Consider the following 25,097-nt stretch of genomic DNA (forward strand, 5'->3'; position numbering starts at 1 on the left):
ACGTAGGTAGGGGTGGGGAGGGGGTAAAATTGGAGGGCCTGGCTGAGTTTAGCAAAGATGCAGCCAAGCCTATGGGAAGGAAGCACTAGAAGGAAGCTTAAAGGACCAGTGATGCCACTGACCAACCACTGCTTACCCTCTGCTTCCTTGAGGCCAGCCCTAGAGCTGGTCCCCACACCAACAAACAGGCTTGCAGCAGAGAAGTTCCATAAAAAGGGATTTATTGCCAAACTTTGAGAAAGGCGCTTCATAAACAGAAGACATGGAATGCTATCCTCCTCAAGGAGGCAGGCCAGGCAGACCCTGCATATTCCCAATCCTTCTACCCCTCCCCTTGGGGCCCAGGTCACCAAGGCACAGGGAATCCCTTAAGAACACCATAATGGCATTAGGTCACTGAGATGGCCCCAGAGCTACTTGCTCAATCTGGTCATTTATCCGAGGAGGAAACTGAGGCTCTAGTCCCTGGAAACAGGTGACTTGGCTAAAGCCCCATCTGGTCCAGGCTGCTGGTGGGGGAAAGCTGTTCCCCAAAAGACGAGTGCAGGGGGCCATGTGACTAGGCACCTGATGCCATTCTTGCTTTCATACTGAAGGCAGATGGAAGGACAGGCAGACTGTGGCATGGGAGCCTCGTTTGTCCAAAGAGTGTAGTTTGAGAAGGCCCGTGGGGGCTCATGGGTCAGGACATTGCTGTTCACCTCCACCTCTGCCCAGTATAGGCTGCAGAGTGGATATCTGCCCCTCCTGATCCCTGGCCACTACCCTCAAGAACAAAGTAGAAGTACAGTAAAGAAGGCATTGACCTGTACTGGCAGGTCTCAGTGGGCACGACTGGTGGTGGAGCAGTGGGCAGAAAGGCCAGGACATGCAGCTGTGACCCTCCCTGTCCTCTTTCAGTAAATAAAAGTGCACATGCTAAAAACCCCCTGAGCAGGCCTTTCAGAAGCTGCTCCTACTCCTATAGGTCCCAGGGAGAGTGGCTGTGCCTTCAGGGCCTCTGCACCTAGATGGAGATTGGGTGTGTTCCCAGAGTCAGGGACAAGTGCGGGGAGAATTGGGGTGGAGGGGAGGCGACAGATAGGGAGAGGCCCAGGCTGCGGGGTTGGACCAGGAAAGGGACAAAAAGAAATGCCTCTTCCACTAGGAAGTTCAGGAAGAGCAGTCCATCTAGGGCCTGAGCCAGAGGGGAAGAGGGGAAAGGGAAGTGATTTCAGGCCCCAACATACCCCCATCAGCATCCAAAGAAATGATTGGGATGTTGGGCCTGTTTGGGTTCAGGAGGAAGCATAGAGAGCCACATATAAATCCCATCTGGGGAGGCACAGAAGTTGAGGTGGCTTCTCCTCTGAAGGTTCATTTATAATGAAGTAGGTACAGGATTTTCTGATGTTGACCTCAGAGCTATTCTCGGGTTCACCTCTACAGGAAATGTGCAGGGCTGGACACAAGCTGGTCCAGGGGGAGAGACTAGACTAGGAGACCCTTCAAGTTCTTCCTCTACCCTGGAGTCCTCCAATCACAGTTCACCAGAGAGGAAGGCCTGCAGAATAGGAATCCCACACAGATGCCTTCCACCTGCCTTCACAGGCCCTGGCTGGATTCCAGGTCTCACTCAGCTGACAGAAAAACGTATAACTTGGACCCAAGGCCTTGGCAGCTATTGCGAGTAGGTGGGTAGGGAGGGCTAGTTACGGCTCAAAGCTGCCTCTGCCATAACGCTCTCTGCCCGGGAACATCTGGATGTGGGAGCTGTGGCGGGGTGGGGAGGAGGGGGGGCTCAGCTGTGCTCTATTCAGAAGTCAGGAATGTAAACTACTGGGGGTGGGAAGCAGAGATGATGCCACCCCCAGAAACCCCAAGTGCCATGCTAAAGCCCTGGGGCAGTTCAGAACAACCATGCAAGCAACCAAGTGTGTGCTCCCTGCCCAAGCCCAGAAACTGGGCCAGATAGTCAGATAGTGGTCCTGGGTGGCTCCTGGCACCATTGGCCAGGGCAGGGCAGGAAGGATACCAGGAATCTCCATAGTTCCTGGCCATACCCCCAACATGCCTGATGGCCTTTCTACGGCCTGAGCAGAAGCATGTTTTTTGGCAGGGCTGGGCTTTGATGGACTGGGTTGGCTAGGAGGGACCACGCCCTGGCCTGGCAGGCCCTAGGGTGCACTTCTCCGGTAGAGGGTCACCAGCTCTTTCCGCTTTTCCTGTAGCCCAGGTGCTTCCTGGCTCATCTCTCCCAGATCTCTGATTTCCTGCAGGGCTTGGGTGGCCTGCCTCAGCTGCTCCACAGCCTGGCTGAGCAATGTCTCAGCGCTCACAGGAGCCGGCTCACTGCCCAGCACCTGGTTCAACAGTTTCTCCGTCTGTTCTGAGGCCACCTTCACCTCCAGCTGGGCCCGATACAGCCGTTCTCCAGGCTGCCGTGGATGCCGGGGGCCTTCCCCAAGCAGGTTCCCCAGGGAGGAACAGCGGGGATGGAAATGAGATGGCAGGTCCCAGCAGGGCAGTGCTGTGGACGTTGTTGCATCCTTTGGGGTTGTTTCTGGGATGCCCGAGGCCTGGGGTGGATTGACGGGCTCCAGACTGTCATCCACGCCATTCACTGACATCTGTGCTGGATCTGGGGCCGAGGTTTCAGAGGCCTCAGGACTCTGGGCTGGCCCAGAAGCCACCATCCCACTCATGGAAGCTCTCAGTTTCTCTGATAAGATCTTGGGTGGGGGTGTAGGAGGCTTCCCACCCTCCTTGGGCACAGCCTCAGAATCCTCAGAGCAGGGCACCTGGAGTTCTGTACTCTCAAAGTCAGGGGCGTCCTCGGGGCTGGGGTTCTCCCAGCTCACCTTCAGTTTGTCAGGCAGCACCATGCTGGGGGTCTGCTCAGGGCCACTGTCCTCCTGTACTGGAGTCTCTGAGTTCGCTTGGTGGGACTCAGAGCTTGCTGAGACAGGGGATGGGGCTCTCTCCCCGGCAGGAGTCTCCACTCTGTCACTGAGGCTGGTGGTCTCCGGCAGTGGGGAAGGCTTGGTAGGAGGCATAGGAGGCCTGAGTGTCTCTTGGGGCTGGGCTGCACTGACATCATTGCTGGGGCCAAACACTGGCGGCCCACTATCTGGCACGTCGAGGTCCAGGCGCGAAAGCCCATCAGAAGCTGCATTGGCTACCTGGTAAGGGACAGTATACAGGTGTCATCCTGGATGACTGGCATTTGGATCTGTGCCCACCCATAAGGTACTCAAGTCCTCCCATCCAGGCTGCCCAGGCCCCCAGCCTCCCACTCTCCACATCCTCTGCCCTGGCTTCCAAGGTCACATGATTAGATGCTGAAGTGATTCTCTGATAAATCCTCTCCTCTCCCTCACTCCCACAGAACTCCCTGTTTTGGAATCACAAGCCAGGTCAGAGATAGGGTGTCGTCTTGGTGCCCCAGCCTGTGAAAAAGACTGCTTTTTAGTGGCAACTGTACTGGTCTGGGCAGCAAGAGACATGGCTCCAGCCCTGTTTTTGACCCCTTTCTGGCTCTATGGCCTTGAGAGAACTCCATCTGTGCAAGCACCCATCCAGGGGGGCAATGGGACCAGGACTCAAACACGGCCTCCAAGTTGTCTCGAGCCCACTTACTTCTGCTTCCCCTCTCTGGAGACCACTGTATGATCTGCCAGCCTCACGACCAGCCCTCCAGCCCACATCTCTGCAGCCTTTGCCTGCCCAGCTGCTCAGCAGCCAGTGCCTACTCTCCTCATGCCGTCAGATGTGACCCCAGACACAGGCAGCCCCATACCGCAGCTGACCGCCAGAGAAGAACAGCTGCACTGAGTTGGCAGCTGCCCCGCACCTGGCCCGAGGGACCTACAGAGACACCCAGCAGCCCCACGGTCATGGAGACCCTCCCAAGGAGCCTCAGAGGCCCCGGAGCAGGGCTGGGCAGGAGGCCTCTCTCAAGGTCCCTTACAGTGGGGGTCTTGGCTGAGAACCCCACTCCCATTTACCACAGGGGATCTGGCCAGTACATACACTTGCTCAGTCACTGGGACAGGAGTGCCTCTCTGAATTCTTCTCAGGGGGTCCTTCTTCCCAAGACTGGCCCTTCCCCAACACATAGCCCTCCCCCTGGGGCATTCCCTTTCTCTCTGGCTACTTCAGACATTCCCTCTGCGGGCTTTATTCCCTCAGCTGACAGACGTGTCATTTCAAAAACAACCAAAAACATTTCAAAAACAATCTCCCCAATGACCTCGGCCCCTTCCTTTCTCCCTCTTCCCTACCACGGTCCCCTTCCCTCTGGCACCCCCAGCTCTGCACCCCTTGGGAAACCTAAGCTGAGCCCTTCTCTGATGGGGTCACCGCCTGCCGCTTTCCCCAGACCTGCCCCTGTGACTTGTGGCTGCCAACCTGGCTGATAACACATCCTGTGCCCTTCTCTCTCTGGAGGTGCCATTCACCTCTCTGGCTTTCTCTTCCTTGGCTGTCTACTGCCTGCCCCACCCCCCCACCACCAAATGTAGCATTTGCCGAGGTTCTTTCCTGGCCTCCAAAATCTTTCCCCTCACCATCCACTCACCATCAGCAACATTGGTCAAAAAAGGGCTCTTCCCTTACCCTCACTGTGCCCATAACTTCTCCCAATTCCTGGTCCAGGGCCTCCATTCACCCAGTCAGGCTTGGGGCACCTCTGACAACCCTCCCCTTCTGTCTGGCCCACCTCCCCTAGCCCTGTATTCAGTGGCAAGCCCAGATGTCTCTTGCTTCCCAGGGTCTCTCCCATTGGCCCCTCCTGAGCCCTGGAGGGCCCACCTCCTCCCTCTTCTTCCTGGCCCCCTGCCTCTCTCTCCCTTAACCCAACCCATGCTACCCTGGGCATCAAACTGACCTCTGGAATGTACCCTCCTATCCATCCCATCCCCAGCTCCTGCACACCCCAAAGGGATGTGTAGTCAAAGGGACTCAGCACTCCCTAAACCCTCCTGCCTCAGCTCAGGTCATTCCTGTGGCCAGAGAGCTCCCTCACATCAAGTCTGACAACTGAAGCCCTTCTTGTCCTTCATGGGTCAGCTCAAGTGCCAATGGGCCCTCTGTGGTCTCTCTTGCCTGGCTTCTGAGAGCCCTCCTCTGTATAGAAGTTAGTCATAACTCTGCTTGAAGCAGTCTGTGGACAGGTCTTTTTTCCATCTGGAAGCTGAGCTCTGAGAAGCAGGGACCAGCCTCAGGGTCTTAGTGTCCCTTAGGGACCAACTCTGAGTAAGGGCAATGTGCAGACTCAATAAGCAAAGCAGGTACATCTACACCCCAAGCACATATAACACATGAGCCTCCACACACAGACACCCCATATACCACTCAAGAAGCCCCAGCTCCAAAAGTCTCCAGGAAAAAGGTGGCCCCAAGCTTGGCTACCACCCTAAGGAGCTGTGGTCCCAGGCTCACCTGACCTCCTACCTGTCTAAGCTGGGACAAAGTCTTACCTCCTTCAGGTGGACTCTTGTAGGTGGCCGGCGCCGCTGGCCCCCACGCACCCGGTCCCGTGTCACATGCTCCAGTGCACAGCTCTTGTCCACTTTTACCTGGGAAGAGGGAGCAAGGTTAGTGCCCAGCAGGCCTTGGGGAGAGGAAGAAATGCCCAGACATTAACCTGACTCAGAGGCAGGGTCTACACCCACATCTTCCCTTTATAGGGTCAGGGCCCTACCTCTGGCCCTCTCTTTAAGGCACCTCCCTGTGTCTGGACCTCTGCTTTGCTTCCTGTCCCTATATTGTCTTTGTCATCTCTCTGCAATCTGAGGCTCTCCCTTTCTCTGCAGCCACGCTCTCTGCCTCAGTCTTCCTGCCTGGATATGGGCTACCAGCCCTTGCCCTTCAGTATACTTGCGTATATATACAAACAGCCCTGAGGCTGTTTTTATGCTTAGCTGTGGGAGCAGAGAGAAGGCAGCCCATGATCCCCTGGTGCCTGCCTTCCAGAAAATGGACCCAGTCCTTCTCCCAGGTCCCTTGGGGATAGCTGAGGAGAGAGCAAGGCCTCTGCCCCTTTTGGGCCAGGGTGTCTAGAAGACAGAAAATCCTCTCTGATGGTAAGGAAAGACAGTCAGGAGTAGTTGGGAAGAGTAAATAAGATTTGCATGGGAAATCCAGACTCTGAACCCCGAAGTAGCTTGTCCTTGATGGGGAGTATGGCTAAGACTCTTCAGCCCTTAGGTCAGATTCAGAGTCAGGCCCACCTTGGGTGGGGATGGGGGTGAGGTTCAACTGTCTCTGTTTCTGACTGTTCCACCAAAACTGGGCTGACATCCAGCCCATGTTTCTGGGGCCTCCAATACCTGCAATATGCTCTATCACCCCTCACCCATGAAACGGGGACAGTTTCTCTAGCTAGTGAAGGGCTGAGCAAGATACAGTCTCATAAAACATGACATAGAAACCACGGCTGTGAGTCAGGAGACCTGGGTGTTAAGAGGGACTTGCTTGGGAAGATTCCTCCCCTCAGGTCTTCGGCTTCTGCAATCCAAGGGGTCAGTTTAGGTGGACCCCAGGTCAATTTTAGCTCAAAGAGCTACAAATCCATGATGTCAAAGACAATCCACCCTAGGAGATCTGGCCCCATGGGATACCCTGCCTACCTCAAACCTAATCACAGCCACTGGTGCTAGAGTCACACTACAGTACAGGGGGCTAGGTAGTCATTGCAGACGGATGGGGAGGCCCAGGGCCAAAGCCAGCCCAGCCTGGACTTTACAGCCAAACTGAAAAGAGAGCTTTCAAGCTCTCAGACACCCCCCGCCCAGACCCCTCTGGCCTGGGCCCACCTGCTGTTTTCAGCTGAGGCTGGGTTGGAAAGGATGCATGGCTACCAGTTAAATTCTACTCTCTACCTATTCACTTTTTACTTTAAAACAAACTAATTTCCTGACACCTCAGTTTCTTCATCCTTAAAATGAGAACACTTTGAGGGGTGTTGTGATTAAATGAGGTAACAACTGTAGATGTCCCAGTGTCTGTAGCATAATCTCAGGGTTGTCTGAAGTTGGGGGGGGGGGGGGCAGGCAGGATCCTCTCTGAGATCACACATGGCGGGAAAGGAGACACAGAGCCATCCATAGGACTGCATCGCACCTCATCAAAAGCCTTGTTCTTGCCTCGGTTGATCCCTTCATTGAGGGCTTTGATCCAGGATTCCTTCTCCTCCCCACTGGTTGCTTGAAACTTGATGTCGCTGACCTGCAGGGGACATGGATGGGGTGGATGGCAGATGTTTAACAGAGTTCACATTTGGGGTCTTAAGGAAGTTTTCCCATCCCAGATCCCAAAGTCTGTGATGGCACAGCTGGTCAGGAGCAAACTGAAATGACCCCCCACAACAGGTCTGACAAGGGGCTTTGGGGGAGGGAAGGAGATAGATCAAGCAGAGAAGGGGCTGGCTCTCAGCATGATGCTGCCAGAGATTTGGATTCAAATCAGCCTTGCCCTGTGGAAAGAGCCAAGATCTGGTCTTATTCCATGTGACTTCCCCAGACCAGCTGCCTGTTTTTTCCATAAAGTAGGAGCTGTCCCAGTCTACATCCACACCAGGCTGAGTACAGTGACAGAGGTGACAGGTGTGAAGGGTGTCCATTGGTGAAGGCCCACTGGAACCAGGGCCACATGCAGCTCTCCAGAAGGCCCCACACTCAGCTCTGGCCAAGTGAAAAAGTCCCAGGGTATCCTTTCTGGCCTTGAATCATAGGTTGTATGAGAGAAAGGGCAATGAGGGTCAATTTCAACCCCCTCATCTTACAGATGAGGAAAACAGAGGCTCACAGATGGGATGAGACTTGCACAAGGTGACATAAAGTAATCCCATGACTCAGGACTCTACACCCCATCCCACCCCAGGCATCCCTTCTCATCTCATGCAGGAGCTCCCAGTTCTTACATTAGAATCAGAGAGGGGCACCTGGCCAGCTCAGTTGGTAGAGCATGTGACTCTTGATCTTGGGGTTGTGAATTCAAGCTCTATGCTGGGTGTAGAGATTACTCAAAAATAAAAAAAAAGGGGCGCCTGGGTGGCTCAGTCATTTAAGCATCCGACTTCAGCTCAGGTCATGATCTAGCAGTTTATGAGTTCGAGCCCCACATTGGCCTCTGCTGACAGCTCAGAGCCTGGAGCCTGCTTTGGAGTCTGTGTCTCCCTCTCTCTCTTCCCCTCCCCTGCTCACACTCTGTCTATGTCTATCAATAATAAATAAATGTTAAAAAAAAAAAAAACTGCTTAGGGGCGCCTGGGTGGCTCAGTCGGTTAAGCGTCCAACTTCGGCTCAGGTCACGATCTCGCGGTCCGTGAGTTCGAACCCCGCGTCGGGCTCTGGGCTGATGGCTCAGAGCCTGGAGCCTCTTCTGATTCTGTGTCTCCCTCTCTCTCTGCCCCTCCCCCATTCATGCTCTGTCTCTCTGTGTCTCAAAAATAAATAAATGTTTAAAAAAAAATTAAAAAAAAAAACTGCTTAAAAAATAAAAAAAATTGGGGGGCACATGGGTGGTGCAGGCGGTCAAGCGTCCTACTCTTGATTTGAGCTCATCATGATCTCACCATTCGTGGGTTTGAGCCCTACATCGAGCTCTGTGCTGGTGGTGTGGAGCCTGCTTGGGACTCTGTCTCTCTCCCTCTCTTTCTACCCTTACCCTCCTTGTGCTCTCGTGCTCTCTCTCTCTCTCTCTCTCTCTCTCTCTCTCTCTCTCTGTCTCAAAATAAATAAATAAACCTTAAAATAAAATAAGGAACACCTGGGTGGCTCAGTCGGTTAAGCATCTGACTTCAGCTCAAGTCATGATTTCACAGTTCGTGAGTTGGAGCCCATGTTGGGCTCTGTGCTGGCAGCTCAGAGCCTGAAGCTTGTTTCAGATTCTGTGTCTCCCTCTCTCTCTGCCCCTCCCCTGCTTGCGCTCTCTCTGTCTCTCAAAATTAAACATTAAAAAAAGTTTTTAATAAAATAAAGTAAAATTAAATTAAATTCATTTTAATTTTAAAGTGTTTCTGGGGTGCCTAGGTGTCTCAGTCAGTTAAGCATCCGACTTCAGCTCAGGTCATGATCTTACAATCTGTGAGTTTGAGCCCCATGTTAGGCTCTGTGCTGACAGCTCAGAGCCTGGAGCCTGCTTTGGGTTCTGTGTCTCCTTCTCTCTCTGCCCCTCCCCCACTCATGCTCTGTCTCTCTCAAAAATGAATAAATGTTTAAAAAATTTAGGGGCACCTGGGTGGCTCAGTCGGTTAAGCGGCCGACTTCGGCTCAGGTCATGATCTCGCAGTCTGTGAGTTCGAGCCCCGTGTCGGGCTCTGTGCTGACAGCTCAGAGCCTGGAGCCTGTTTCAGATTCTGTGTCTCCCTCTCTCTGACCCTCCCCCGTTCATGCTCTGTCTCTCTCTGTCCCAAAAATAAATAAACGTTGAAAAAAAAATTTTTAAATTTAAAAAGAATAAATGTTTTTAATCTTAAAAAAAAGAAAAAAGAAGAAGAAACAGCAGCTCAGAGAACCCCCTCCCTGCCAGGATCCAAGATCAGACAAGAAATGGTAGAAGGAGCAAGACCACACAAACAGAGGGACCACTTTGCATGGCAGACACAATAGCAGTAGAGTCTCTGAGTTGGACAGAACACTGCTTACAGCTGGCTGACTTTGAGCCTTAGTTTCCTCATCTGTAAAAAGACAAGACCACCACAACCTGCCTCATGGAGCTGTGAAGATCAAATATGTATCTGAAGTGTTGACTGTGGAGCTGGGCATAGAGTGAGTGCTCAGCAATAGGCATTATCACTGTTGGGGCTCAGGTGGTTAAGTGTCCGACTCCTGATTTCAGCTCAGGTCATGATCTCACAGTCCCTGAATTCGAGCTCTGTGTCAGGCTCTGTGCTGAGAGTGCAGAGTCTGCTTGGGATTCTCTCTCTCTCCCTCTCTCTGTCTCTGTCCCGTTTGTGCACGCACTTGCTCTCTCTCTCTCTCTCAAAAAGAATAAAGAAAAAAAAAAAAGGAATTATCACTATTGCCTTCCTTCTGACAAAAGAGTCCCAGTTTCCTCATCTGGATAAAGGCATAATGCCTAACCCAAACAATGCTGAGGGAATTAAACAGGACTGATGCCAGGGTCCCCGCACACAGTAGGTATTCAGTAAATAGTTACTGAATGAATGAGCCAGTAAATGAATGAACTGGCCCAAAGTTCCTTCCCTTGCCCTGTTTTTGGGTCACTGCCCACTCTGACCTCAAGATGCCCTAGTTCTTTGTCGGGCGGGTTGCCAGCGTGCCCATCCCCCACCCTGGTGTTAGATAGCGCCTTCCCTCCGGACACCTTCAATGTTATGTAACACCACAGTCTGCCTGGCCCCCGCAGCATCCTCGTTATATAACTTCTTCCTGGCTGCTGCCGCCTCCTCATACAGGGCCCTGGGTCCCACCCACCTCCCCATGCCAGGCACAGCCAAATGCTCATTTGCATGACCAGGGTAAATTCGATCCTGGCAGCAGATCTGCAGTTAAGTCAGAAACCCCAGGGCACCTTGGCAACTGCCTCTTAGCCCAGCCATCAGGGCTGCAGGGGGCTCAGGGAGGGACGGTGGCAACATCCAGGCTCTGCAAGGGCCTACCCAGCCCTGTGATGGGGACTGCCAGAAAGGCAGCCCAGGGCCAGCCCCTTGGAGCCTAGCTGCTGCTCCTTCTTGCAGGCTCCGAGATGGTGGGCCCCTGCTCAGTGGAGGATTCAGCATGCCGGAGAGCTGCAGAGGCATACCCTTGAAATCAGCCACAGATGGAGCAAGAGTAGGGCAGAGAAAGAGCACTGGCCTGGGAGTCAAGCTAAGAGTTCTAGTCCCACAAACCCACATTGCACAGGCTTATGCACTACTTGGGGCCTCAGTGGGACAAGATCAGAGGCCCAACCCAACCTGCAATCCTTCCCCAATGACCAGCCCACCTGAGGCAGGCCTGGGCATGGAAAAGGGGTCAGCCTGTGTTCTCTTATTTATTTATTCATTTATTTATTCATTTATTCATTTATTTATTTATTTATTTATTGAGACCAGTGGGGGAGGGGCAGAGAGAGAGAAGGAGATACAGAATCCGAAGCAGGCTCCAGGTTCCTGAAGCAGGCTCCAGGTTCTGTCAGCACAGAGCCTGACATGGGCTCAAACTCACAAACTGTGAGATCATGACCTGAGCGCAAGTTGGACGCTTAACCGACTGAGCCACCCAGGCGCCCCAGCCTGTGTTCTCTTCTGCTCCCTGTGAAGGAGGTGGCTTCAGGAAGACCTATTGTACTGGCCAAAGGAACCCCCTAGGAGAGGGAATGCAAGGTTAAATGGGACCCAGTCCCACTCTAAGGAACCTTGTTATCCTGGCTGAATGAGCCAGGCATCCCACAAGGGGGACCAGAATGGGGACAAATGGAATACCAAGAAGTTGTTCCTCTGGCCCCGCCCCTGGCCCTATGTCCTAAAGAGCCACAGGCTACACAGGTCCCTCTCAAGCCCTTCCAAGAAGCCCTGGGGCACAGGCCCTGCTTGGAGTTTCAGAACCAACAGGACTGGCCACAGAATAGGCCCACATGGCCTGGGAAAGAGGGGAGGACAAAATGGCAGAGAGGAAAAAAGTGGGAGGGGGAGAGAGGCAGCAGGAAAGAGGAACGGGCCAAGCTGGCCGAGACCAGCAGGGCAGCAAGGCCCAGCTAGGCCACCCTGCTTCCTGGCAGCGTCCGCCTGTGACCTCATGGCAGGGGTGTGGGGATGGGAGGCAGGGGGAGAGGGGCATGCAAGACACTGGCGTCTTTGTTTATTTGATTAGAGGGGGGAAAAAGGCGGCCTCAGGACCAGACAGCCAGGGTCATGTGACCTCCTGGCCAGCGTGTGGCCTCACTGAGGATGGGGAACACCCAGGGAGATAGGAAAGGAGGGTGAGAAGACATGGGAGACCTGGTGCTCCGGGCGGTCCACCATCTGACCTCTGGGGAACCCTGCTGTCTGTATGAGTTCCTTGGGCGGCGAGAGTCAGGGAGAGCTGGAACTGGATGTGCTGTCCTCCCACCGCCCTACAGCCCCCACAACTTGCTCCACAGCCTCATCTCCCTGACTTATCATCCTGTTCCCAGAGTCACCCAGAGCCGATCTGAACTCTTGGCAGGATTGGGGGGTGGAAGGCAGGGTGTTGGCCAAAGCAGCTAAGAATGCAGCTGCACAAATAGGCCTCTCTGAAGGTAAGTCCCACACTGAGCTAGGCCCCACCCACCTAAGCCCACCATCAGCTGATTGTCAGAGCTGGGGAGAGAAGAACAACACTGGCAGAGGACAGAGAAGCATGACCCCATCTGCCTCACATCCATATAAGCTCACTTAGAGAGACACACAAAGACCCAGGCAGACCCATGGTCAGGTGAACACTCACCTCTACATAATGTACTCCGCATGTAACTCACACACATACACAACTACAGTGCCTGCTCAGAGAGGAACAGGCAGGGGCTAACTGGTCTGAAAGACCAAAATATGGCTCTCCTCTTCTTAAGAGCCCTAAGCAGCAGATGTCAAGTGAAACCTGGGCTCAACCCCCAATTCCCAGAGCTCCACAGTTGTTTCTGTGCTCCACCCACTGCAGAGTAGGACAAAGGGTTAGTAAATAACGCACCACAGCCTCCTCCAGGGCCCCAAGCCCTGAGCCCCAGCACTCAGAGGACTTAGGCTCCTGGGCCTTAAAGCTGGGGGAGGACAGAGTAGCCTCCAGCAGGCCCAGACCAGATGCTCCCCAACCCCCAGCCTCTGTGACTCAGCCTGACTCTGCGAGGCTCCACATGATGTGCAGGGGTTGGGACGAGGCGTGGCCCAGCTGCAGATGGGCGCGAGCTGGAAAGAGGTGCTGTACATGCCTGCCTCAAATCTAAACTCTCTCCTGACATCTGTGAAACTATACCATGCATCAACACCCACCCAGACTCCCTGCCAGAGAAATGTGCAAGCAGCAAACATCATCTGCATACACAGCATGTCCCAGGGGGAGAACCTCCCAGGCAAGAGACTTTCTCCGGCTTCAGCCAAAAAAGGAAAGTGCAAAGGGAAGAAAGCTGGGGGGCCGCAGGTCTCTGAGCACTGAGTCCAGGACGGAGGCAGGATGGGTGGCCCACCCAAGAAGGCCTGAGATGAAGTGGAGGCCATAGCCTCCCCTCTGCCCCAGACTGTATCAGTGCTGCAGGCCTGGTGGGCTGAAGGCCTCAGTCCCCAGCTTTCCTGTCTCAGCCCCTGTGCCTCATGTGTCCAGGATGTGGGGAAAGGCCAAGGACCCCACCTCCAACTACAGCCTGGGAAGGAGGCCCCAGTGCCTAGAAGGGGAGAGGGGACCAGACCTCAAAGCAGTGCCCCGAATGCATCTCCTATCAACCAGGCAGTGGGGAGACTCCAGGCCAAAATGAGCAAAAGGTCTAACCTGTGGTAGCCTCTGGGTTTGAGCCTCAGCCACACTCCAGAGATCCTCCAGGAGCTACATCCAGGGGCCTGGCCTGCATTAGAAAGCCTTCCAGGGGTGATCTTCCCAAACCAACCCAGGTGGACCTGGAGGAAGGTCAGGCAGCAGTGGGCATAGCCCTACCTTATTCCCTGGGGATCGCTGCAGGATAAAGCGGTGTTTACGCTTGAGGAGGGCACGAAGGTCCTGGCACTTCTCATAGCTTCCCAGCTCCACTGTCTCCACACACTTCTGCTCGTCCTGGGGAGGGAGATAGAGGGGCCATAAACTAGTGAGAGCCAGATGCACCCAGACCCTCCAACACCCAAGCCCCACCGCAGACCCTGATCTCAGTCAGCGAGGGTATCAATCCATCAGAAGGCAACCTTGAGCTGCCAATCAATCACAAGATGTATTCAAACCCCGGCAAGTAGACAGTATTCAGTCCATGCTGGCTGGAGGGAGGCTCAAGGCTCAGCATCCACATGAGAAATGGGGCAGCCAGCCTGGAGGTGGGTAGCAGGGCCGACTCAAATGTGCCTAAAGCCAAAGGAAGAAACGGGAAGCTAGAGAAGCCTGCCTGGCGGTCCACGTAGGCCCTGAGGCCAGGCAGAGATTTGTGGAAGAGGCAGCCTGGAAGAGGGAGTAAGATATCACAAAATGAGAGGAAAAAAAAAAAAAAAGAAAAGGCTTTCCAGGCAGAGCCACAGAGGGAAGTTTGGGGCTGCATGCCTGCCTTTACCACAACGATCCTGAAGTGACTTCCCCACTTGGCATCTTCCTCTGCTGACCCCTGGCTAGGTGAAGAGGCCACTCTCTGTGGCCTACACAATGAAGATGGCAAGGGTTCCTTCAAAAGCAATCCCCCCACTAGCCTGCCACCCTGAGGCCTCATCACTAAGAAGACCAGTGGCCAGGACAGTGGGCCAGCCTCTTCTAGGCCACCGAGGACACTGGCAGGGCTGCCTTCCTGCCCAACAGCCCTGGCACTTGAGTATTTTCTCCCTTTGGGCTCCACCTACCAGGTGCCTCTCCAGCAAGCTGCCTGGGACAAGCTCCCCAATGTTGGTCAGTTGCTTCCTCTTCCAGGGGAGACCCAGATGGAACAACTTCTCACTGTGCTGCGTTCTCACCCTTGAGCATCCAGGGAAGAAGAAGCCAGCCCTGGGGGTGGGAGTTAGAGGGGAGAGCTGCCCTAGATGCTGGCCAACAAGTTAAGGACATGCTTGCTACTGGACATCACTCAGAGAGCCAGCAAAAGCATCCCCAGGGACTGCGTTGGTGCTCTGCCATTTTGGGTGGAATATCTGGGAGGCAGTGACTCAACTGTTTGCAGAGGAAATGCCCTGATTTCCCTCCATGATCCTGATTTCCCTCCATGATAATCTGCATATTTTAAGAAACCCTGACACTTAGCAAGCACTTTTGCATCTCTGATTCTCCTGAACCTCTCAATCACCTGAAGGCCCAGAGCCCCAGAATTGACCTCACTGTATACAGAAAGAGAATGAGGCCTGGGGGCGAACTGATTTGCCCACGAAGCATGGACACAAATGCAAGGGGCAGAGCCAAACTCAGACCTATATCCTGATGCCCAGGCTAGAGCTCTTTCAAGCACACCACACTCCTCCCAGCCAGTCAAAGGCTTGGTGATCAATGCCTTAGCAACAGGTCGCTCTATAGTAGTGGTTCTCTACATGTAGTACCTGGGCCAGCGCAGTAGCACCACCTGAGAACTTGTTAGAAATGCCAATTCTCAGGCCCCATCCCACTAAATCATAACCATAGGAGAATGGACCTAACAATCTGACTTTTAGCAAACACCTCAGGTGATTCTGATGTATGCAAAAGTTTGAGAACCTCTGCTTTACACCATAGAATCTCAACCTTGTTAGCACCTGGGAGCTTTAAAAACCCCAATGCCCAGGCAACATCCCAGACCAATTTCATCAGGACCTGGGCATGTGGAACCCAGGCATCAGTATTTTTCAAAGGAAAGCTAAGGGTGATAACCACTGACCTGCTCTCTGTTTGGCCCCTCAAGGGAAGGAGAACAGATAGATGGTCAGGGTGGCCTGATCTTTCCCATCCAGGTTCAGTTAAGTGTCTTTTCCCGTGTTTGCCTCCAAGCATCTCTTTGCAGCCCCTAGTCTCCAATCCTTTTCAAGTTCCTCCACTCAACATGAAGACTAGTAAGATCCAGGAAACTCTCCCGCCATACCCACAAGCCTGAGCCCTGATGCTTTCTCTCCTCTGAGGTCCCCCATCCACAAAGCACCTGCCAGGAGCAGGCACCATACTAGGTTCTAGGGACACCGTGCCATGGGGAAGAACAGTCCTCTAACTCCCTGCTGGGCATCTCTCTCTACCCTGTGCTGCATGTGTCTGCTCTCTTTTCTGGCCTACAAAGGGCAGCCCTCAACAGGGGCACACATAGGACCAGTTTGCTGGACTGAATACCTGACTCAGAGTAAGACCCCAGGAAGTCCCCTCCCACCTGCATCCAGAGAAAGGAAGCTGCCTGGGGAAGGATGCCCAGTCCCAGAGAGAGTAGCTCCCCATGTGCAGAAGCCTCCCTCAACTGGACAACTAGTAGCCCAAATATACCCTCCTCTCTCTGGGAACAAAAAGTCAGTCCATCCCCACCACCCGGCTCCCCAGGGTTGCCTGACCTGGGTCTCCTCTCCACCCAAAACGCTGAATCATCTGGCCCTTCTGCAGCTCAGAAAAACGGATAAACCAGCAGGCACTGGGCGGGGGCAGCATTTTTGGAATGTCAGCCTCACTGACAGCAAAGAAACAGCCAAGAGTCATTTGCACTCGCCTAGTTCCTTACATCAGAAAGAGGAATTGAACTAATAAGCATTTCTCAATTCCTACTCCTGGGCCAACCTCCCCCACCCCTGAGTGCAAAGTTCTTGAAACTGCACTGAGGTTTTTAATAGTGATTTTTTTTTTAAGCCTGATTTAGATGTTTCATGTTTACGGGATGTAAAATCCTTCCTGCTTCCCAGCTGTGGCCAGGTGCAGAGACACAGCCCAGGACAAGTCTAGCAGCGCCTGACAGGCTGACAGCTTGGGGGCTTGTCACTCAACTATTACGACAGCTGGGACTGGAGGAAGGTGTGACAACTGCCTTTATTTATAAAAATATCCCCCTGCTGCCGCCACAGCACATCCTAATTTGGTGACGGCAGCGGTTGAGAACATCTGGGGGGCTCCCTGCATAATTCATTCCCTTGCCCTCCTCCAGCTGCTTCTCTGACACCCCAACTCCATGAGCCTGTGGACTCAGGCAGGAAAGGCAAGGTGCTTCTCAAAGGCAGTTCCTCTAAACAGTTAGATCTGGTTGCCCAACCTTTCTTGGCCTGGGTCATTATGAATTTGCCAAGGTAACCTGAGGGATGCTCAGAAAGGATGAGAGGACAGGCAGAATCCCTCTTCTGCCCCCAGACCAGTTCTTCCCCATGTATTCCATCTGTCAGAGGCACACAGTGATAGCCCACTTTCAGTGGATGGGCCTTCTAACAGCCTCAGTCCCAGAACACAAACAGCATCCACAAGCAAAATTCATCTTTCCTCCTTAGATCTCACCCAGAGCTTCATCGACTCTTACTTAACACACAATTTTAACATCCTTGGTTGTCCAAGTTTCAAGCCTACTGAAATGAGTAGGAGCACAAGCCCGAGGGGGGAGCTGAGGTCTCTGAGAAGCACAAGGACAGCAGAAGTGGCGACTGGCACTTGATGTTAAAGGAAAGAGAAAAGCTGAGAAGTACAGTCAGGCAGTATAGGATAATCTGATGATAGGGGACTCTGAGCCACGAAGGAAAGACTCACTTTAGTCCAACACCTTCTGTTGAATAAGGCAGAAGATATTCAACATATTTTAGAGGATTTCCACCAAAAATAAGTGTCAGAGTTTACTCGCCAGAATCTATGGGTAGAAAGAGCACTGGATTTGGTTTGGGTTCCCAACTCCTTCATTCACAGAGATGCTGAACAATCATTTGGCCACCTTGGGCTTCAATATCTCCCTCTATAGAATGTGATGTGATGACACCCTCACAGGACTACTATGAGCCTCATATGAGAGGTATGCAAGAACTCCAAACAAGCAAAGTTTTGGTTGAATGGAAGAAGCTCTAGTTTTCTGGAACACTCACTCATGTTGAACCTAGCCCAATGACAAGGAGTTACAGTATAGAAATACACTGAGGAGACACACACATTTCTATGTACATACACTTCAAAGGGCCCCTCATGCACGAGCCCGAGACTTGCACCTGGAGGTATTGTCCCCATACCATAGAGACCCAGAGAAGATCAGGCACTTGCCCAAGGACTCAGGTCTCAAACCAAATCCAGTTGCACAGCATGTCAAAAGTGGAGCAGGTGTTCCAGTCCCAGTTCTGGGATCCTTCTGCTGGCCTGGGCTGCCATCATCCCTTTGCTTCCTGCCCCAGTAATCCCAACCTCAGGGCCAGGTGAGTCCTTACCTCATTCTCGTAGACCAGCAGCTGGGCCTGGCAGAGGAGCAGATATCGGTCTTTCCAAAGCCCCAGGAGGCCTCCACTGCTCTTCTTGATCCAGCCAGCCTTGTCGGCCATCCTCGCTCCCCGAGGCTTCTCGCCCCCTTCCTTCACACCCTGTAAGATAGCAACAGGACATGTCGTGAAAGCTGCTGACATGGGGTCACACAGTCCGATGGCCACACAAGGGATATGTCCCTCTGCTGGGTACCTACTCATATCATCCTACATGAGCTTCCCCACAACTCCCAAGGCAGGTACCCTTCCTTAATCAAGTATCAGAAATAACAGTAATAGAGGTGCCTGGGTGGCTCGGTTGGTTAAGTGTCCAGTTCAGCTCAGGTCACAATCTCACAATTCATGGGTCCGAGCCCCACATCGGGCTTTGTGCTGACAGCACAGAGCCTGCTTCAGATTCTGTTTCCCTCTCTTTCTCCCCCTCCCCCGCTCACATGCACTTTCTCTCTCAAAAATAAATAAACGTTAAAAACAGTTATTAAAAAAAGAATTAACAGTAATGACAACAGCAACAACAATAATAATAGCAATAGCCACCTCAATACTGAGCCACACATCATCCCATTTAAATGATATAACTACTCTGAGGTGGAAGCATCATTATTCACATGGTACAGCAAACTGAAGCTCAGAGAGGTGCAGCAAACTGTGTGACTTCCCAGTCACACAGTGGGACAAACAAACCCAGAAGTCAAACCGGGTCTCTGACCCCAGGTTCTTCCAGCTCCACCATTCTGCCTCATGGATTCATTCAACCAGTCCACAAACGCTATATTGAGCACTGACAACGTCACTGGTGCCGGAGTAAGCAGGAAACAATAAAAATAATGCATCTCTGTCCTCATAGAGCTGGCGATGCAGGGAAGGAGAAGCTGAACAAACACCAGACATAAATACATTAAGGAGCATGAAACGCTATGAAGGGAACAGTGAAAGGGGCATGAAGAAGGGAGTGAGAGTGGACAGTGGGGGACCTGGCTCAGGTCTGGGTGGCCCAGGAAGGCGTCCCAGAGAAGGACCATTCAAGCAGGAGAAGAAGGATGGAAGGAAGCAGGCAGGCAGTGGTAATCTGCCTCTCCATCCCTGCCCTTCAAGAGAATCCATTCTACGGCTTCCTGCCCCAAAGCAGGGGGTCCTCTGCTCTTAGTCCCACCACAGGCCAGGACTTGTGGGCGGCCATCCATCTGGTAAGGGCTCCAAGGACTCTGCCTTCGACCACAGGCTGGTACAGGAGGTAAACTCGAGTCCTCTTCTCAGACATGGGCAGCCACCCTGGAGCCTCCAGGCCAGCCCTCAATTATCTACTTAGGTGGCTGGGTGTCAGGTACATGCCTTTCAGATGGGCTCATTTCACCTCTGATCCCCAGCACCTAGCACTGTTCCTTTACACATAATGGGTGCTTGAGAAATATCTGTGAAATGAAAATAAAAATACACCGATTTGCTAACCACTTTGCTTCAGTGACTGGTGCCCACAGCAGTGAGTGTGAAGGAGAGGGTAAAAGAGAGGAGGTCAAGAGCGTGTCGAATCTAGAGGATGCTAGAAGGAAATTAGCACTGACTAATTTTGAGTACTTTATAATTTACATAAAGTTCAAAAAAGGGGCCCCAGTTAAAAGGAGCATGCCTCTCCCCAGGGATACCCTGTGGCCACAGCTGGCTTTGGAAAGACAAGCCCAGGCAGAAGACTGGTGAGCTGTCAGGGGCTGGGCAAGGGGCTGGGCACCTCCCTGCTCAATATCATGGCAAGGGAGCCCCAGCTTGGCTCTCACTGTGGCCCCACCCCTCTGAACTGCACACTCCAGTGGTTGAGAGTCTGAGCTTTTGACACCCAAGTCACACAGACCATAGGCAAGTCACTTAACCTCTCTAAGCCTTAGTTTCTTCATCTGTGAAATGGTGATAATAACAGAAGTTGCAAGGATTTTAACTCCATGAGGGCAAAGATTTTTGCTTTGTTTCATGCAATATCCCCAGTGCCTAGATAGCATCTGGCATACAGTAGGTACTCAATAAATGTTTGTTGAATAAAGATATGGCATATAAAGAGGTGCCTAGAATACCCTAAACTTGGGAAATGGTATCTGTCATTGTCACTGTTGTTGTCACTGGCATCCCTTCCAGCTCTCAGGGATGTTTTCCCTGGGCCTGGTTCAGAATTCGGGAGAAGGCCTTTATGGGCTTAGTTGCTGGGTCTCAGTACCCTAGGAGCTTTAGGAATGTGGTGTGCCCCTCAGCATCTCTCCCTAACTTGTAGATGACTAGACAAGTGGGGAAGTCAGATGGTCCCAAAGTATCTTCCCAGATGGGAGGAGTGTGGAAGTGGGAGGCTTGCCTATAGGCCAGTTCTGAGGCACCCTGACCACGGAGAGAGGAGACTTCAGGGACCTTTGACAAGAAGGGGGAGGCTCTCACATCCTATCGTGCATCACTCCCAACACCAGAGACCCTGTATTCAGCCCCCATTAGCTGCACGACCATGACTGGCAGGGGCCTCATCTCCTCAGTGAGCCCTACAGGCTGGCCCAGGCCCAGGGCTAGAAGGGAAGAATGGGAAACCCCACCCCACATTTCACACATCACACCCCTCCATCAGCAACTACAGTGGTGCTGTTGGCCACCTCCTCAGCCTGCAGACTCTCAGTGTCTCTTGCACAGAGCAGTAGGCACTGGTCTCCCACTGCTGAGCTCCAAGCTTGCCTCCTGCTTTTCAGGGGCCCACCCACCACCCCATGGGATCTCACACCCCTTTGTAAACTCCTTCCCCTTGTGACCTCCTAGGCCTGCCTCACCCACTGTCTGACACATGAAAACTTCCTGTCAGCTGGAAGCTCCCAGGGGGCAAGGCTGAAAGCTTGTGCCTTAACCACTGTCCTCTCAGGGTGTAGCAGAGCAGTGCCCAGTGAATACTGGGACTGAGTTAGCTAAAGAAGCCTTTAGGGCTGGGTGGGAACAGGGTGGGACTGAGGAGAGAAGGCACTTTGGGGATGTGGGGGGAAGTGACAAGGGGCTGGAGATGGCATGAACCAAAGCCCAGGAAGGGTCTCCTTGTCAGGAATTAGCCACAGCAACAGCCACCAAAGGGAGGCCTGGCTAGAGGCCAGAGTCCTGCTTGCCTGCTACCCTCCACCCTGCCCCTCTCCCTGCCCCTCAGACACTTCCACCAGGGGGCCTGGCTATGCCCCAGTAAGTTTTAATAAGTGGCCCCTCCTCTTGGCAGGGCTCACAGGGGAGGTTTTGTCTTGCTCAGCCCAGTTTCACGGCCTTCTCTCCTCTTATTGACCAGCTGACCACTGTTCTTCCTGTTTCACCCTCTCTCTTCCCACCCATCCTCACTCAGACCCTCCCTTGCCCACTGTGAGCAGCTCCTGAGGCACCCCTGAGCACCAGATTGGCTCCCCTTTGCTTGAGGTGGGAGGATCTCTGTGTCATTCCTTTAGGAAAAGAAAGAAAAGAAAAAAAGAAAAAGATGTCAGGTCACCCTAACACTATGCACAGAAGGGAAGGGAACAGGTGGAAAGCCACAACACAGGCCATGGTGGAAAGACAGAGACAAGCAGAAGAAACCTTGTTGGCACCTCACACCACAGGGAGCTTATGACAACCTTTGCCCTTTAAGCCCAATGATGTGCTGACCAAACTCTGCTAAGATCCCACCATGTCAGAGCCCTGGGATGGGGTTATCAGAGAGGAAGCATAGACTCTGCCCTGAGGGAACTTGCAGTCTGATGGGGGCAACAGAGACCCTACAAGGTAAGTCTTCAGTCTGAGGGTGGGGAGGGCATCCCCTGCTCTTGAGGGCCCCAGCCTTTTGGGAGAACATAGGACCTACCCGGAAGGAAACATGAGTCCCAGCTCTCTGGTGCAGTAGGGGTTTGGGGTTAGTTTAGGAAGTCCTTGCAGAAACTAAGGTTTTAGTAGGAGTGTGAGGCAGGCAAGAGACACACACCTTGGCCCAGAGGAGAAGGGAGGACACAAAGGGTATCAAGAGACCCTTCATTCAACCCCTTCATTATGGAATGAGAAAGTATAGCCAGAAAGGGCAAGAGATTAGCTCAAGGTCACAAAACCAGGGCTGGACAGGACACTGTCCTGCCTCTCTCTAGATGGACGTGGACAAATGAGTTGCCTGGAGCCACTAGAGGCCGAGGCAGGGAAAGGCATGACTGAGAGAGAGAAGGTGGGGGTGGAACCCCAGGGCAGAAACAGGAAAGAAACCCTAGGTTCTGGGTTTTCAACCTTACTCCAGTGGCTGCAACAATATCCCACATCTATATTCGCAGTTTTCAAAGCTTTTGCATGCATATCATCACATTTCTGGATTGCCCACCTCCCTCTTTTTGTGGATGGGGAAACTGAGGGCCTGAGAACTCAAATGGACAAATGCCCAGTGTCTGGACCCAAACTTCTTCACTAAGCCTCAGCCTCAGCCTGGTAGCCTCAGACTACCAAGCTATTGCACAGAGGAGGTCAGTGAAGCTGAGGGGGGTTGGCACTAAGGTAGCTGGGGCCCCCGGAGAGAAATGTAAGCTAGGGGAAGGGCTGCAAACAGCCATGTGGGAGTGAGGTGAGGCCAGCCTGAGGTCATGGGGCAGAGCAGGTGACTATGATCTAAGAGGTGTTTTAGAGAAACAAAGATGGGCAAGCACTAAGACCTAGAGAAACAAGAAGTGATTAGGAGAAGGAATGGGAGGACAAGAGTGAGGGATGCCTAAGACAAGGCAGGAGATAGGGAGCCCCTCTGTGTGGGGAGGAGGTGGGCAAGCCCTTAGATGGCTCAGGTATATGGGGAGCTCTTGGCATCTGGGAGTCAGTAAATGGCAATGTTAGAAACTCAGAACTAGAGGGAGTGCAGGGCTGGGCTGAGCTGGCCAGGAGACAAACCATTGGCCCAGGAGGCCCCAGGAGAACTTCCCTTAATTGGGGGCCAGAGCAGATCTGGAGATGGAGTAATCCTGTCCCACATCCTCTGGGAGAAGGGGAGGGGCCACAACCAGACAGTCTAACCCTCACAGCAGGGGCCTGGGGTGGGGGAGGGCAGCCCTACCCCTGTCAGAAAGAAACCACAGCAAATCATAGTGGCCTGACTTTGCCCCCTCCTTCCACCCACTCTGAGAGAGGGGGACACAATCACACAGGACCCAGGGAGGAGGCCAAGCCCTATATTTTATAGAAGAGGAAATGCAGGCTGAGAGGGGAAGTGACTTATCTACCATCCCACAGAAATGCAGGGCCTGGCCTGGAAGGAACCCTGACAGACACTGGCCCCAGGAAATAGGGAGCTGGACACTGATGGGGACACGGGAAGCCTGATCCCCTCAGGGCTTTCCAGCTGGCCAGGGTTATCCCAAGAGTGAAGCTTTCATTTTTTCCCTCCATCTATCCAGGCAAACACATCCCCATCCCTTGGGCTGGGAGGGACAAAAGCTGAGACCCCCTCAGAGGACAAGAAGCAAAGTCCTTGAGACTCAGCAGATCCCGGCTCTAATTTATTCATTCCACATATATACATTAAGTGCTCACTGTGTGCTTTGGTGATGGGGCTGATGGGAGAACTGAGTTTGCAATTCAAGGGCAGGGGTCACTGAGTGCCAGAGCCGACTCCAGATCAAGAGGGTCCTGAGGGGGAAGAGGGAAGCTCAAGGCTGCCCAGCTCCTCCAGGGAGTTGGCCCTCCCAAGGATGTGGGGAAGGCAGGGGCCAGGATCAGCTCCTATGTGGGCCTGATTCTGGGGCAAGGGAGAAGATAGGAGAAAGAGGATCACAGGGACTTATACAGGGGAGAAAAAGGCAACTTCTCCAATCCTCACCACCAGACACGGTCACAGACTCAAGATTCCTTGACACAGGGACTCCAGACCCCACAGACTCTCCAGGACACTCAATCTACCCCTTCAGGATCAGACCCGGCCGACACGGGGTGTCAACGGTAACCAGGTTCGAGCCCAGTTCCAGGCCACTTTCAGCAAGTTATCAACTGACCAGAGCCTCAGTCTCCCCCTCAATCCAATGCGAACTATAACAACCGCGATGCCCACAGCTGGTGTGAGAAGCCAAAGAGATAACGTAGAAGGATGTGTCTGCTAAGTGCGGGACACGGAACACTACCCCCACCCCTGCTCTATCTGCCTAGCCTCAGCCTGGAGAGATGGGGGTGGGGCAGGGGTTAGGTGTCGGAGTCCGGAGAGAGAGGGCTGATCGGAACAAGGGCCTGAGCCTGCGACCCCAACAAATGTAAGGGGCTCGAAGACCCCAGCCCAGACCCCCCCCCCCCCCGGTCTGGCCTGGCCCTCACCTCCTCCTCCATCGCGAGTCCGCAGAAGTCCGGCCGCTCCGCCGCTCACTCCCCGCGCCGCGCGGGCTCCGCCACCTCCATCCACACCCGGCCGGGCGGCGGCTCTCAGCGTTCTGTCCCGCGGGCCGCCCGGGGCCCAAGAAACTTCGGGGGGGCGGGGTTGGGGGCGGGGAGAGGCTTCCGGGGGCGAGGGGGCGGGGCCCAGGGAAGGGACTAGCAGAGCTGGGAGGCCCAGGGCTGGGGCGGGAAACGGGTGGGGCGGGGCCGGGGCGGAGGGGTGGAGCCTGGACGGGGCCGGGTGGGGGTTTGGGGACTGGATGGTGGAGCCAGAAGGAGGAAGCAGGAGGGGCAGGGCGGAGAGAGGTTTCCCCGACCGCCGAGGGAGAGGGACTGGAAGGGGACAGAGGGTGCGGGGACCGGGCGGAGGGAGGGGGTGGGGGCTTCCGGCTAGAGGCCGAAGAGAGGGACGCGGGCGGAGCCCTAGGGCGGGATCGGGGTGGGGCAGGACCAGCGTGCGCCCGAGGCGCTGGCTGCTTGCGCCTTTGAAGTCTCCAGGCCCCAGAGGGCCGGGGTTGCGGGACTGGGCCATGCCGCCCTGGGCGGCCCAGAGATGGGAGCAGCAAGAGGCTCCTCCTCTTTCCTCCCCGACGCTGGGGCAGTGGCGACGACTTGGTCCTCTTCTCCCAGGAGCCTCCTGGCAGGGCTGGGCCTGGACCTCTAGTCAGGTCCGGAGAGTCCGGTAACGCGAAGACTTGGGGCTGGGAGGCTGGACTTCGAGGGAGGGAGTCTTCCCCTATTTTTCAGGGGT

At 53.8% G+C, this 25,097-nt stretch overlaps 1 protein-coding gene across 1 annotated transcript; it reads right to left on the reverse strand.

Moving 5' to 3' along the window:
* Positions 1-204: 204 nt before the first annotated feature.
* PLEKHO2 (pleckstrin homology domain containing O2) lies at positions 205-24,405 on the reverse strand. The gene is made up of 6 exons (XM_042941711.1): positions 24,290-24,405; positions 17,945-18,094; positions 13,590-13,706; positions 7,105-7,209; positions 5,460-5,558; positions 205-3,161 (listed from the first exon to the last, which is right to left on the reverse strand). Exons 1-6 carry the CDS (start codon positions 24,299-24,301, stop codon positions 2,157-2,159), a joined length of 1,488 nt encoding a protein of 495 aa, XP_042797645.1. The 5' UTR covers positions 24,302-24,405; the 3' UTR covers positions 205-2,156.
* Positions 24,406-25,097: the final 692 nt, after the last annotated feature.

Source organism: Panthera leo, chromosome B3 (assembly GCF_018350215.1).
Source record: "Panthera leo isolate Ple1 chromosome B3, P.leo_Ple1_pat1.1, whole genome shotgun sequence".
Taxonomy (NCBI): domain Eukaryota; kingdom Metazoa; phylum Chordata; class Mammalia; order Carnivora; family Felidae; genus Panthera; species Panthera leo.